This window comes from Pinus tabuliformis, chromosome 5_1 (assembly GCF_031772625.1).
Source record: "Pinus tabuliformis cultivar Carrire ecotype Pingquan chromosome 5_1, CPIR1, whole genome shotgun sequence".
NCBI lineage: Eukaryota > Viridiplantae > Streptophyta > Pinopsida > Pinales > Pinaceae > Pinus > Pinus tabuliformis.
The window spans coordinates 321,288,794-321,303,241 of NC_142305.1; the positions used below are offsets into that span (position 1 = coordinate 321,288,794).

At 40.3% G+C, this 14,448-nt stretch overlaps 1 protein-coding gene across 1 annotated transcript in view; it reads left to right on the forward strand.

The window, feature by feature from the left end:
- The first annotated feature begins 3,843 nt into the window (after positions 1-3,843).
- The window catches only part of LOC149164645 (plant/protein), a 53,467-nt gene continuing 42,862 nt past the window's right edge, over positions 3,844-14,448 (forward strand). Inside the window, exons 1-2 of the mRNA XM_089432141.1 lie at positions 3,844-4,171; positions 5,038-5,170. Coding sequence (XP_089288267.1) covers positions 3,992-4,171; positions 5,038-5,170 — 313 coding nt within the window. The 5' untranslated portion in view covers positions 3,844-3,991. The remainder of the gene's footprint in view (positions 4,172-5,037; positions 5,171-14,448) is intronic.

The following is a 14,448-nucleotide window of genomic DNA, read 5'->3' on the forward strand; positions in this document are numbered from 1 at the left end:
GTTCTACGTGCATTCTGGAACTCACTGGAAAACACAGACCTCTAATGATGAAATGAACAACACCATTGTGTTCGTGGCAATGAGAGGTGTAACAACCATATAAGACTTGTCAAATTTTGACAAAGTGAGAATTTTGCCCTCCTGTGAAATTCATGGTTCCTGCATTAAAAAATTAATTAATTTATTGCCTTGAAATTCGTGCTTGCATTCTACCTCGAAATTCGTGCATGCAGTCTCTCCCTGTCTCGAACTGCGTGCAGAGAAAAAATGATTGTTTAAGTAGATAACCTTGGGCGGATTCACCAAGGTAAAGTGGTTGGCGCATTAGTAAGTAAAGCAAATGGTTGAGGAGAGGTCGGGGGATCAAATCCCGCCTCTCTGCATATAACACTTTTACAACCACAATGTCTTTGAAATAGGGGTCGGGTCCGCTTTGGGCGGCCCACCCCACAAACCCCGCACCAAACACTTTATCGCTTAAACGACTGTCGGCATAAATATACATCGACGCAACTGTTGTAGGCGCCTTAAAGATCGACGCTTTTCCAATATCGGCGATCGGCTATAGCGATTGCATATATATCGGCTTGATTTACGGGACTTCGCGGAGGTTATGGGCGCATTCATCGGGGTTTCCGCCAATTGTTATCAACGATCGGCGCAACGCTTAACTATCGGTGCTATCTCATATGTTTGGACTGTTGGGGTTCGAGCCGGGTCCGGCGATCACACTTATCGCCAATCAGCGCTGCGGAGGTTATGGGCACATTCATCGGGGTTTCCGCCCATTGTTATCAGCGATCGGCGTAGCGCTTAACTATCGTGCTATCTCATATGTTTGGACCGTTGGGGTTCGGGCCAGGTCCAGCGCCGATGGCCCGCGCCCGCCCCCTAATACATGGTTTTGTTATTTTATATATATATATATATATATATATACATATATATGTATGTATGTATGTATGGGTCACGATAGTTGTGGAGGGTTCGACGGAGGTTATGGCCGTCGACCCCAATATACATATATATATATATATATATGTGTGTGTGTGTGTGTGTGTGTGTGTGTGTGTGTATATACACACATATATATATATATATATATACACATATATATATATAGATATATATATATATATATATATATATATATATATATATATATATATATATATATATATATATACATATACATATACATATATATACATATACATATATATATATACACACACACACACACACACACATATATATATATAATGTTTTGACATGTATGCAGGTTATGTGGAAGAGGGTTCGGCGGGTTTGTTGCCGCCGATCCCAAAACCACGTCTTAATGAGATTTTGGGGTTTAAAGAGGTTATTGCTTTTATATAGTTATTTTAATAACTATATTGGCACATTTCGTTATATGGTTTATTTATTTAACCATTTTCCATGATTTTGTCTCTTATGCAAGTTTAGGAGAGAAATGAGAAAATGCCAAGTGCCAATGGCAGATGGGCTGCTATGTGGGTCCCACCTGCTTACTGGGATGCCATATGGCATGCTATGGGCCCCACTTTTCCCCTGTCATGTCAAACTTTTGAAGAGCTTTATCTTTTGCATACGAGCTTGGTTTGACGAGCTGTTCGCACCACCACAATCAGGACGATGAGGTATTTGATCTGGTCTTGGTTTGAGCACAATCCAAAAAGTTTGATTTTTGAGCCATCTTTGTCCTGCGTGTCTCTCTAGAGCCACCTGGGTCAATAAGATTAAGCAACAGGCGGTAGGGGAGATGGTTAAGTCGCGGGCACTTTGGAGGGGAGGTCGTGGAGTCGAATCCCGATGCCTCCATAAAATTTTATCACACCATCATAGGGGCACGTGGCGGCCTCCAGGCTTGCCATGTGTCGCCTTCCCATTGGTCCAACTCAACCACAATTGCCCAATAACAAGATGCCACTTGGTGCAATATGACTCATCCACCTGTACGGGAATATTTTGGGAATATCCCATGGAATATTCTAAGGAAAATTCTCCTTGCAAACTAGGCTATACGGATGCCCAGTGAACATCCCAGTCAACCTTTTCCAAAATTTTCCGTGTTTGTTGAAACGTCAGCGGGCTCTAACTTCCTCATACGAACTCCGTTTTGAACAAAATGAGTTGCGTTGGGATCGTATCGCCGAGATGGACGCGGTCGTTCAACTTTCAAGTGATTCCGAACACTTTTATTTTTGAGCTAATTCTTGCCCCTAATCGAGATTCCGATCACCTTTCTTTAGTGCTTTGTGTGCTACACACAGACATGACAAGTCTTAGTCCTCAGAGCCATATAGTCTAAGTAACAAGAACTACAACACATCCAATTCTTGTTACAAAAGTTGTCACCGATTCTCTCGTCAATTCGAATTTCTGAGTGAGAGAGGGAAAAATGAGTGTATTAGAAGAATAATGGAGTAATGCTCATAACAAAAAGGCCAAAAAGAAAAATCTCCTTCAATGACTTTTCTCTTTCATTTTTATAAACACACCTTAACCATTCATCTTCCCAACCATCACATTAATGGAATTATTAATTCAAGGTATGTATTTTCCTCCCAAGTCAAGTTTTCTCCCTCCCCAAGGCATCATAATCTGATGGTTGTCCCCTTTCTTCAACTCTCGCATTTTCATCAATAAAAATAAACATTGCATCATATAATAGAGTTTGACATCATAGCATCAATGCTAATGCCCCAATATTATATGTTCTTAATTACATTACAAATTTTGGGGTAATGAAAGGGGTGTCACATCATAGTCTACATCTGGTAAGAAGGACCAATTATCCAGAGTTAACATGATAGTCGAAGGGAGGCCTTTGTTTAAATCAATTTCAACATAGATTTTGGCACAAGGAAGCATACCTTCTATTAGATTTGTTCGATCTATATATTTACCTAGAGCATTTCCCATGGATATCAAAGTTTCATAATTCTAGCAATGCAGGGGAAGATATGGGAGCTTTACCCAGACTGGAATAGTTGTAGGCACATCATTTTCTAGGTTAACATTCGAATTCCACTTGTCTAAATACAGTCGTTGGGTTCCCATGAAATAAGGCCCACTCCTGAAGATCATATCTATATTAGATTTATTTTCAAAGAGAAAGGTGAAGAACCCACTTCCACCGAAGGAGACAAAGATTTGTCCCTGGATGAGTGGCTTCTAGTTCTTGTTTACCCAAGAATTTAAGGATTTGGGGGAGGGCCAGATGCTTGTAAACTAACCCACCAAAACCCGTTCTACCATCCTGAGTGCCATAAGTATGGATTAGGCTCCACAAATTGAAATTTTGGGGACTTCCTCTAGTTTTTTTTACATATATTGTTGATTTTTTCTTGGAAGCACAATGAGTGTTAGATAGCAACACTTAGAATGCAACTATATCTTGTAGGGGAAGAAGGGGAAGAGACATGTCCTCCTTAGCCAATGGCTAGCTCTACATGATTTATTAAGTTACAAGAGCGTCTTTAAAGTATATGCAAAATCCTTAACATTTCCATTTTACATCGAACCCCAAAAATCCCTTATTATAATACTTTTTATATTTATATATAAACATTTGTATAATTTCTAAACAAAATTAGATAAAAATGACGTTCTTTTACTCCATTAAATTTACATGAATTGACCCCTTCATATATATATATATACTCTTTTGTTAAGATTTACTAACAATGATACTCCTTTAAATTTACATAAATTGATAACTAATTTTATTATTATTATGTTTTAAATTTAATATGCTACTTTAATATATAAAGCCTTCATTGCCGAATTCACTTTCGTATAAAGGGCCAAAAAATAAAACGTTACGCTCGTTATAGTTTGATCAAAACGCACTTTATTACTGATTCCCAGATTAAACTCGTTCGAGCTTGGGGCACAGACATAGGGGAAAATCTGGTGTTTTGTGGACTCTTTATTTCTTTCAAGTGGGTTTAGGCCGTCTTTGAAGATGAGTCTGGCACTCGTGCAGGGATACTCTTCTGAAGAAGAGGAGGCAGCTCGAAATGACAGTGACGATGAAAGCGACGAAAATGAAAAACGAAATGAATCCCCTGAGCAGAAGCCTTCCATGCCTCTGCAGTCAACGAAGGGATCGCTGTTGCCATCTGCTTTTGATGCTTTTTCTGAGGTACTCAAATCTTTTTTCATATTAATCTCCATTCTTTAAGCAACGCCGTTTTTTTTTTTTCATCTGTTTCTCTGTAATGTGAGGACGACGCATTTTCTTAATTATTTATCTAGGCACCCAAGTTGATTTTCGCTCTATTTATTTACTTCTGTCTTTGTCTCTCTATATTCATACAAATAGCGCGAGAGACGGTGTGTAGCTACCCAACTTAATTTTCAGTTTGCATTTCATTTTTCTTCCTAGGCGCCCGATATGAATGTGGCTGACTTAAAAAATTAGAGACCGGCTGTCAGTTCAGTGTACTACATGGAGGAAATGTTCTCAGGAAATATAATTTAAGCCAAAACCCAGTTGAGTTTAATAAAACAATTTCCTTTTGTTCTTCGGAGAGCGGGCTGCGAGAATGCAGAATGCAGGGCCAAAGGGAGTATTGGATGGTCAAACATTAATTAAATTTTGTTTAACTTATCTGGTAGTGGTTACTGCGAAGTGCCGGTTTTTGAACCCAGTTGGATTTATTTTTCTAAGGGCTGCCTAGAACTGTCTGATAATTTTTCTTGGGTGCTTTGAGATTTTCAGTGGACTTTATTGAACCCAGTTGGATTTATTTTTCTAAGGGCTGCTTAGAACTGTCTGATAAATTTTCTTAGGTGCTTTGAGATTTTCAGTGGACTTGATTGAACCCAGTTGGATTTATTTTTCTAAGGGCTGCTTAGAACTGTCTGATAAATTTTCTTAGGTGCTTTGAGATTTTCAGTGGACTTTAACCTTAACAGTTTGCATTTCATTAGTGAGCAAACTCCTTATCTGTTCAAAATTAAAATATTTTGTTCGGTTGAAAAGGCCCTCACTCTAGGTTCCTGCAGGTTACAGGTCCTCCTGAGTTTTTGAATAACAGTGCCTCCGAACCAATACCGACTAGACCCTCTGAGAAGAGAAATTCATTTGGGGGATGGCAAGCTGCAAAAGATCCTCGCATCAAGAAAGAGCCACGAGCTGGTAAGTCATTCAGAAGTTCATTGATATTGAAGGTTTTTCTTTTCGATTGGAAAACCTCTTTTCCTTTAGATGTTTTTGATAAGGAAGTTTGTACCACCCAAAGTCTCTCACATATGTCAGTATATATAGCCTTTTATGCATCCTTCTACCTCAAGTGGTCGAGTGCTTTGAGCTCATGCATGAGGTCTCGGGGTTGATTCCTTGGCCTGACAACCTCTGTTGCACGCTTCACTTGATGTCCCTACAGGGTCGGGCATTGTAATCAATGCTGATGGGGTTAAACAGGGTACCATCTGCATAATGCGGGGAAGTGCCTGTTGTTTTCCCTGCAAGGTTTTCCTTGGAAAATATCTATACATCTATCTATATACGCATGTATGTATGCAATTCTAAGTCCTGATGTGGTAATATTATAAATTTATAAGCTGTTACCTGAATCATTGCAATATTTTTTCTCAATGCGATTACTAGTACATGAATCAGTGCCATATCTTTTTCTCAATGTGCTTACCGGCATGCTTACTGGCATATGAATCAGTGTTTTGAGTGAGACAGAACTCACACCTGGTCATTTGGCCAAAGTACAGCACCATACACAAGAAGTGCTTGTTATTTGATATAATGCCGTTACTAATTTTTTTACTATGGTGCTGGAATCTGTCAAGAAAATTAGTGCTGATTATTCTGTTAATGTCTAAAATATAGCCTCGGGGATATTTTCTGAAATTGCAATAAGGTTGGGATCATTATAAGTTCTCTCTTTACATAACCACAAATGAGTTTAACGAGTTTTGACAAGGTTGGCATGAAAGGAATATAATTCATAACTCTCAGCTTAGCATAGGTTAGCTATCATTTCACTGTCAACCAAGATCTGGATCAAACAGTCGTTTCTTTGTAAAATTGAAACCTAATTGCACGTTTTGTATACTCATAGGAAGTTGTACTCTAAACATACAACTAAATAAATGCACACGCGAGTGGAGAGGATATGTAACATTATATTAGAATGCAGCAAATATAATCCAAGGGCTGGCCCAAGGTAGGCTGTAATATGTCCAATACCATTGCAGCATTTATGGTACCTTATACCAGTTATAATGGTTTATGCAACCATATATAGTACCTTAAACCAGTTATAGTGGTTTATCTACCTAACACAAACATTCACATTAATGGTCACATATTAGTCACATGTGTTAATTTTTCTTAGGGATATATTGTTCTTTGCTTTGATAATTGCATTTCACCATTTACATATAGAATTCACCCCATAGCATCATAACATTATTCAGATTTACAACATTATTCAACAACATATGCAATTATATAGAAAGAACAACATCATCATCAATGCAGTGGAACATAAAGGAACAATAAAAGAAAAACATTCACACATAGAGACACCAGGATCGGTCGGAGACTAGGGCAAAACCCTTTCAAATTCTTCCTCTTATTAGATTGTTATTGAATGATTTAGCAAAAGAGAGTACAATAATCCATATACAACTATCCAACAAAATCAACTTAAACAATATCATAAGATGAACCCATCATGCCATTGATCAAAACCTTGATTCAGAACCCTGTAATCAACTGTCGCTGTCTGCGGTCAACTTCTGAACCCTGCGGTCGATGAGTGAAATCTGCGGTCAACTAGAAAACCAAACCCTAAGTCCCAACCGCACCCAGAGAGTGACGTGTGTGCGACTAAAACCCTCCAACCACACGCATGAGCATGCGAGCCTGCGATTATGACCAAAATCTGCCTAAGGCATGCATGCGGTTGGAAACCAAAAACCCTAGACACGTGCGAGCTTCAGACCTTGCAATCTCGGACTTGTGCGAGTTAACTATCCATGAACTATCTCAAACTTGTGCGAGCCAACCCAAAGAAAGAAGAAGAAATGATCATAACGATGGTGTCCAAATGAGGTTGAGGTTACTTGTATTTATGGCCTTCCAAGGGCGGTCTAATTTGCTTTAGGGCCAACCTGATCAAATGTGCACATGTGGGCTTTAATTCAAAAATACACTTTCCCTTATCCAAATTGAGCACTTCAATAGTCAAAATTGGTTCTCTCGAAAAGAGGAATCTTGTCCCATGGTTGGAATTTGTCAGTGAGTTGCCAAATTAACGTGTCACTAATACTAGCATAGTCTAACATAACATACGTATACAAATGTTCATATGTCCATATAATAATATTTAATGTTGGAGCTTGTTGTTTGCTCTTCCAAAACCTCCCTTCAAATGAGAGATCCACCAACACCTCCTTACAAATGAGAGATCCAATAACGCTGTCAACAACTAATTTGCGTATCCTTGTATTCAAGATCATTGGCTGCATCAACAAAATCACCATATGCAAAGCCTGATGTCTGTTGTCATCATCCCCCTCATATAACAACTGACAAGGTTAGAATGTTGTATTCCTAGAATAGCATCTCCCTTGAACTCAAGGATCCCTCCAATATATGGTCTGGACTCTGACCCTTACCATTTGTCTTTTTCTTTCACCCCAAAATCACTTGCTTTATTACAAAAACCATTCAACCAATATTTGAGGTGAAGGCTTAATATGAGCTAACTTTGTTAAGCCCCTGGATCTTGGGTCATTAGGTTGTTATTCTTATATTATTGTTATCGTTACCAAGGATATCTTGTTTGAGGGATCAACAAGATTATTTTTAAACGTAAGCTATAAATCAGGTTCTCACCTTGAAGGGCATTGATATTCAAATTTCATTCTCTTTTTATGATTCTTAAGGTGTGGCATTACTAATTTGGGTATTTCTTATGCTTATTTGCCTATTTGGTCCATAACATTTGGTATTAGAGCAGATGATCACTAGCTTGGTTCTTTCAAATAGGTCATTGTGCTTCCCTTTCGCCTGTAATTCTATAAAAGAGATGTAGGGTGCTGCATTGTTGTGGTTAGACAATTAGAGTTTTGAGCTATTTGTTAATTTATGGTATGTTCTATGCTTAAGAGCAATTTACTTCAAATCTTCTTATTAGCGCAATGTCAATTTCTAGTATAGCAATCACATTAACATGATAGTAAAATGCAGATAGAACATAAATGTAAACAACAGAAGACAAGCCAAGACAAGAGACACAAGATGTGGCACCAGCCAGGGACAAACTCCAATGCGGGGAAATCCTTTGATCAATTCTTTTATATTCTTCGATAATTCAACAGAGATAGAGATAGTACAATATCACAATCTGTGATTTTACAACAACAACAGTATAATCCAAATCAACAAGGTCAAAGTTGGCCAAACAGCTCCCAAGTGACCTCAAGACAACCTAGGAGAACCCGACCTCCAATAGCAAGTATATGTAGCCCAAATCAGTCCTCAGTCAACGGTTAAACAACAGTCAATGAAAGTCAAAGTTTGCGGTCAGCCCTAACCAATCAACACTGGTCAACGCTTGGTCAATGATATGCCAAAACAGAAATCCGCAGTCAGAATCTGGTCAATGCATCACCTTGTAGCTTGGTCAAACTTCAGTCAATGCAGTCAATGCTTGCTATAACAAAAAATCTGTCCTCCTCCTTGCACGTGTGAGAGATCAACTACTCCTACACTTGCCCATCAGATTGGGAGAGAGAAAATGATGTGTTGAGTGATGGTTAAATGAGACGCAATGTCTCCTTTTATATGCAACGTTGAGACTAAGTTGGGGGCAAAACTGACTGTTTTGCTTGCTGGTCGACCTTGAAAAATTGTCAAGAATACAAATAAATTCATATCTCCATAAATACATATCGGAATCGGATGATCGTTAGATCAATCCTACACCTCTCGATGAGAGGAATCCAAGAAAAATATCAGCTGCCATAAATAAGATGACCCACATGGAGTTTGGCCCTAGTTGCCAATTTTAACACTCCCTCTCAACTAGGGAGAACTCCATCTGCTAATCCATCTATCTGTCGGTACTATCTCTGCCATCAAATGCACTGCCCTGCACTGCTTGGCTTTGCTCTGCTCTGCTGAACTATGAAGAAGAAGAAATGATCTAGAATGTATCATACCATCCTCTACTGACCTGAAGTCAGTCCCAGATAAAAGAGAGTGTCCAATAACACTCTTACTGACCCAAAGTCAGTCCTCCTGAAGAGAATGTGTCATATCACTCTTACTGACCCGTAGTCAGTTCCAAAAGAGAGTGATTTATATCACTCTTACTGACCCGAAGTCAGTTCCAATTGATCCTAGATCAATGTCATCTTAGCATAGGGAGTACGGTAGATACACGATGTGTCCATCGGTACTACTATGGTCCCTATCTTCATTTCCCTACTCATTGGCCAGATGAGAGGTACTTCCCATGAGTCTTAGACTGCATGGGTAGGATGTCTTGGCAGGAGAAGGATGAACCACTCATCCTGCTTAAATGTCGCCACGGGGTATCACAGGCGAAGGCTGAATCATTCACCCTATACATAGCGCACCACTAGGTGAGCGTGGGTCACCCTATGGTCGCTCGTCGCTCCATGAAGTACCCCAAGCCCCCTGGAGCTCCCAGAGCTTAATGTATGCATCATACAGGACCCTCATGTGAGGGTCTCTCCACGACTTAGTCTTTCTTGGAAAGTTAAGAATTTGACCTTTCCCAGGGGCTTTGTCAAAATGTCGACGACCCGCTCTTCAGTCCCAATATGATGGAACCTTATTGCTCCTCGTTGTACCATATCCCGGATAAAGTGGTACCTGATATCAATGTGCTTGGAGCAATCGTGAAATACAGGATTCTCTAATAAACGAATCCCACTCTGGTTGTCGCAGAGGATCACAGTAGTATCCAACGTATGTCCAAACAACTCACTGAAGAGATTCCTCAACTAGACAGCCTCACAGGAGGCCATACTCGCAGCAATGTACTATACCTCAGCGGTGCTTAAAGCCACCGACTTCTGCTTCCTGCTCATCCAAGATATCGAAGCAGAACCCAAAGAGAAACAACACATGGAAGTGCTCTTTCGGTCCATCACACTGCCTGCCCAATCAACATCGGAATATCCATGTAGCTTCACATCTTCGGCAGTGTATCTCAACCCATGAGTGATTGTGCCCCGAAGATATCTCAGAAGATTCTTGGCACCAATCCAATGTGAGTGATGAGGCTCAACTATATATTGGCTCAACGTGTTGACTGCAAAACATATATCCTGACAGGAGTTCATCATGAACATCAATGCTCCTATTAGTTGACGATACTCAGAATCATTTCCCAAAACAGCTCCGGCAGCACTACCGCGTAACTTCTTGAAGTTAAGCTCCATTGAGGTAGTCATGGACTTGTAGTCCACCATACCAAATCTCTCCAATATCTTCACCACGTATTTTCCTTGAGATACGAAAATTTCTCCTGGATTTTGCCAGACCTCCAGCCCTAGGAAATAGTGCATCAATCTTAGGTCCTTCATCTCAAATTTGGAAGCCAACTCCCTCTTACATTTGTGAATGAGAGGGTTTGCACATGTCAGAAAGAGTTCGTCAACATACAACACCAGTATGAGAAGCTTATCGTCTTCAACCTTAAAGTAAAGGCTCGGATCGACTTCACTCCTAGTGAATCCCAACATCATCAAGTAGCTATCAATCCTCTCATACCAAGCTCGGGGTGCTTGCTTTAGCCCATAGAGAGATTTCTTCAACCTGCATACGTGAGATTCCCGATTATGAATCTCAAACCCCTCGGGTTGTTCCACATAGACTTCCTCTTTAATCGAACCATGCAAGAATGCGGTCTTGACATCCATCTGATGTAGGTTCCATCCTTGCGAAGCGGCAAGGGCTATGATCGAGTGGATAGTGGTGTATCGGGCAACAGGTGCAAATATCTCATCATAATCTACACCTTCCTTTTGAGAGAAACCTTGAGCAACAAAGTGAGCCTTATACTTTTCAGCGCTCCCATCAGCTCCATGCTTGATTTTGTAAAGCCATTTCGAGGTGACAACTGTTTTGTCTTGGGGTCTAGGGACCACATCCCAGACATCATTCCTCATGATGGACTCATATTCCTCATTCATAGCATCCTTCCATACTTTATGCTTTACGACTGATTCGAACGATGAAGGCTCATTTTGAATGATGGTGCTCATAATAGTCAAGTATCCCTGATACCTGGTCGGCTTCTTACTTTCACAGAAAGTCCCTCTAGGTGCAATATGTCTCTCGGCATCTTCAAGAGTCCCCCTAAGCCATGAGGGCCTCTTCCTAGAAGAGGAAGGCTCTTGCGGAGGGGGATCAATAGGATCCATAGGTTCTTCCACATCGGGCATCGTCTCATCTTCCTTCTCATCTGGCTTCTTGGTGTTAGCTTCTTTATCTTTCCTAAGAATAGGAAGATTGTCAACCTTGCTAAGAGCCATATCTTCGTCAAAGGTGACATCATGACTTATCTCGACTTCCCTTTGACCAACCACATAGATTCTATAGCCCTTAGAATTTTCGCTGTAGCCCACAAAGATTCCCTTCTTTCCAGATGCACCCAATTTGCTTCTTTTCTCTTTCGGTACATGAAAATATATAGGACTTCCAAAAATTCTAAAATGAGAGACATCAGGTTTCTTACCAGTGAACATCTCTTCGGGGGTGTTGGAATCCAATGCTTGATGAGGGCATCGGTTTTGAACATATACGACGGTATTCGCAGCTTTGGCCCATAGAAACTTTGGAAGCATGGAGCATGCAATGAACAATTTCCAAAATCGTACGGTTCTTCCTTTCAGCCACACCATTCTGCTCAGGAGTGTATGGTGTTGTGGTCTCCCTCTTAATGCCAACTTCTTTGCAAAAGTCATGAAACTCATTGGATTCATACTCAGTCCCATTATCAGTCCTTAAAATCTTGATCCTCTTCTCAGTTTGATTCTCGATCAAGGCTTTGAAGTGACGGAACCAGGAGAACACTTCATCCTTATTTTTTAAGAAGCATATCCAATTCTTGCTAGAATAATCATCTGTAAAAGTGAGATAATATAGATATCCTCCCAAAGAGTTCACGGGCATCATATCAGATATGTTGAAGTGAACCAATTGAAAAATGTCGAAGGTCTTTCTATTGCTTGAGGGGAATGGTCCCCTTTTGAGCTTTCCTTCAGCACATCCCGAACATACACCTTCATGCTCTACTTTGAACTTGGGCATCCCTGTCACCATCTGTCTCACATCGTGTAGAGCTTTATAATGAAGGTGGGAAAACCTTCGGTGCCATAGTTCAGGCTGTAGAGATGTGTCACAAGACATGACTCCCAACGGACTTCCTCCAACTTGATATAAAGAGTGAACCTGAAACTCAAGAGTGAAAGCATCTTTAAAATTCTTTTTCCACACACATACCTTGCCATCGATGAATCCCACCTTGTAGCCTTTGTCTTCCATTGCCAAAATGGACAGTAGGTTCTTCTTGAGATCAGGTACATATAAGACTTCTTGCAAATGAATTGCGTTATCCTGATTTAATTGAAGAGTAACATTCCCTACACCCTTTACAGGATAGGTGGAATTGTCTCCAAGAATAATCTCCAAGTTTGTCTCCTTCTCTATCAGATCAGAGAGAGCTTCCTTGTAACCAGTGAAGTGCCTTGAAGCACCACTATTAATAAGCCAATTGGCCAATGAATACGGAGGAGAGGTAGTGGAGAGGGCCGATATCAGATAATATTCATCTTGCTTATCGTTAACAACATTTGATTCATACCTGGAGTTCCTTGCTTTCTTGGAGGGTTGACCACTTCCTTGATTTCCTGCATTCCTCTTTCCTTTGCCATTGAACCTGCCATTCCTTTGATTGTGGTTGGAGTTGCCCCTGGAGTGATTTTGATCATCATCATGTGATGTGTCCTTTCTATTTGGACACTCCCTCACATAGTGGCCAAATTTATTGCAAACGAAGCATCTTCCCTTCCTTCCACCCTTCGATCCGGTCTTTCCTTTGAAGTGACCTTTAGACCCATAATTATTTCTCCTTTTGCCATGAGAGGAGAAAGTAGCGGGGTTGCCTTTGCTTGAAGGCATTTCTTGCTCTTCCATCCTTGTCGCTTCTTGAATGCATCTCGACATCAATTCTTCAAATCTCGAAATTCGGTCATTGTTGAGAAGAGTGGTTCTAAATACATACCATTCGGATGGGAGCCCTCCAAGGGTAGTGATGGTTAGTTCCTTGTCAGAAATGACTGCCCCAATTGATATGAGATCATTTTTGATCTCAGTGATCCTTAAGAAGTAGGATTGAATATCTTCATCCTTGCTCTTCTTAATATCCTTCAACTTATTTTTGAGGAACAAAACTTGATTTGCATCACTAATTTTAAACAAGCTTACCAGTCTATCATAGATCTCCTTGGAGGTATTCAACTCAAAAATGTAGGCCACCAGACGCTTGTCAGTTGAGTCTCAGATGATCTTCTTCGCTTTGACTTCACCCTTAGTGTACTTGTTCCTTGTAGCAGCCGGTGCATTTGATGGAGGCTCCATAATTCTACCCCTCACATAGTCCAACACTTCCCGCTCTTCCAAATTCAGATCAAGAGACATCTTCCATCTGTGAGCTTATCTTCGGCCGAGAAGTGTGATGAGGAAACCATGAAGCCTTTTTTTTTTGATTTTTCAAACTGTCTTCGGTGATTGCTCTTGCTCTTGCTTGGTGTTGAAATTGGACAACTAGGTCCAAACTCCATGTTCTGATGCTCAGATTAAGAGGCTGATATTTTTGTTGGATTCCTCTTTCTGAGAGGTGTAAAATCCATATAAAAATAGTCTTAATCCGATGAGCAGAACTTATATTTTGAATTTATTATTCTTAATAAATTATATGTGCAAGGTCAGCCAGTTTTGTAATGTAGGCTCACATGCCCAACAGATGTGTCACACACCCTCATTGATGGATATATATACAGGAAAAGTTGGAGAGAATTTGAACACAACATAACTCACATCTTCCTCTCTCATCCTAAAAGTACGAGCTACCTGGAGGACGAATTTCAGCCACACGTGGGAAGGACGAAGAGGGTTTCTGCTGCTAGGGTTTCGTAGAAGTTTCAGGACAGCGTTGACTTTTGTAGAACTGACTTGGGTTGATTCATCTACTGGTTGGAGGGTTGTTGTGACACATGCTGGGCTGGCTGACCAAAGGAGACTTTGCTGGTTGAAGCATCCTGTTGACCGCCGAAACGAACACATACATTTTTCTTGTTTCTGATTTGTCTTCTGTAAGATCTGCTTATATGTTCTATCTGCATTTTGCTTATCTA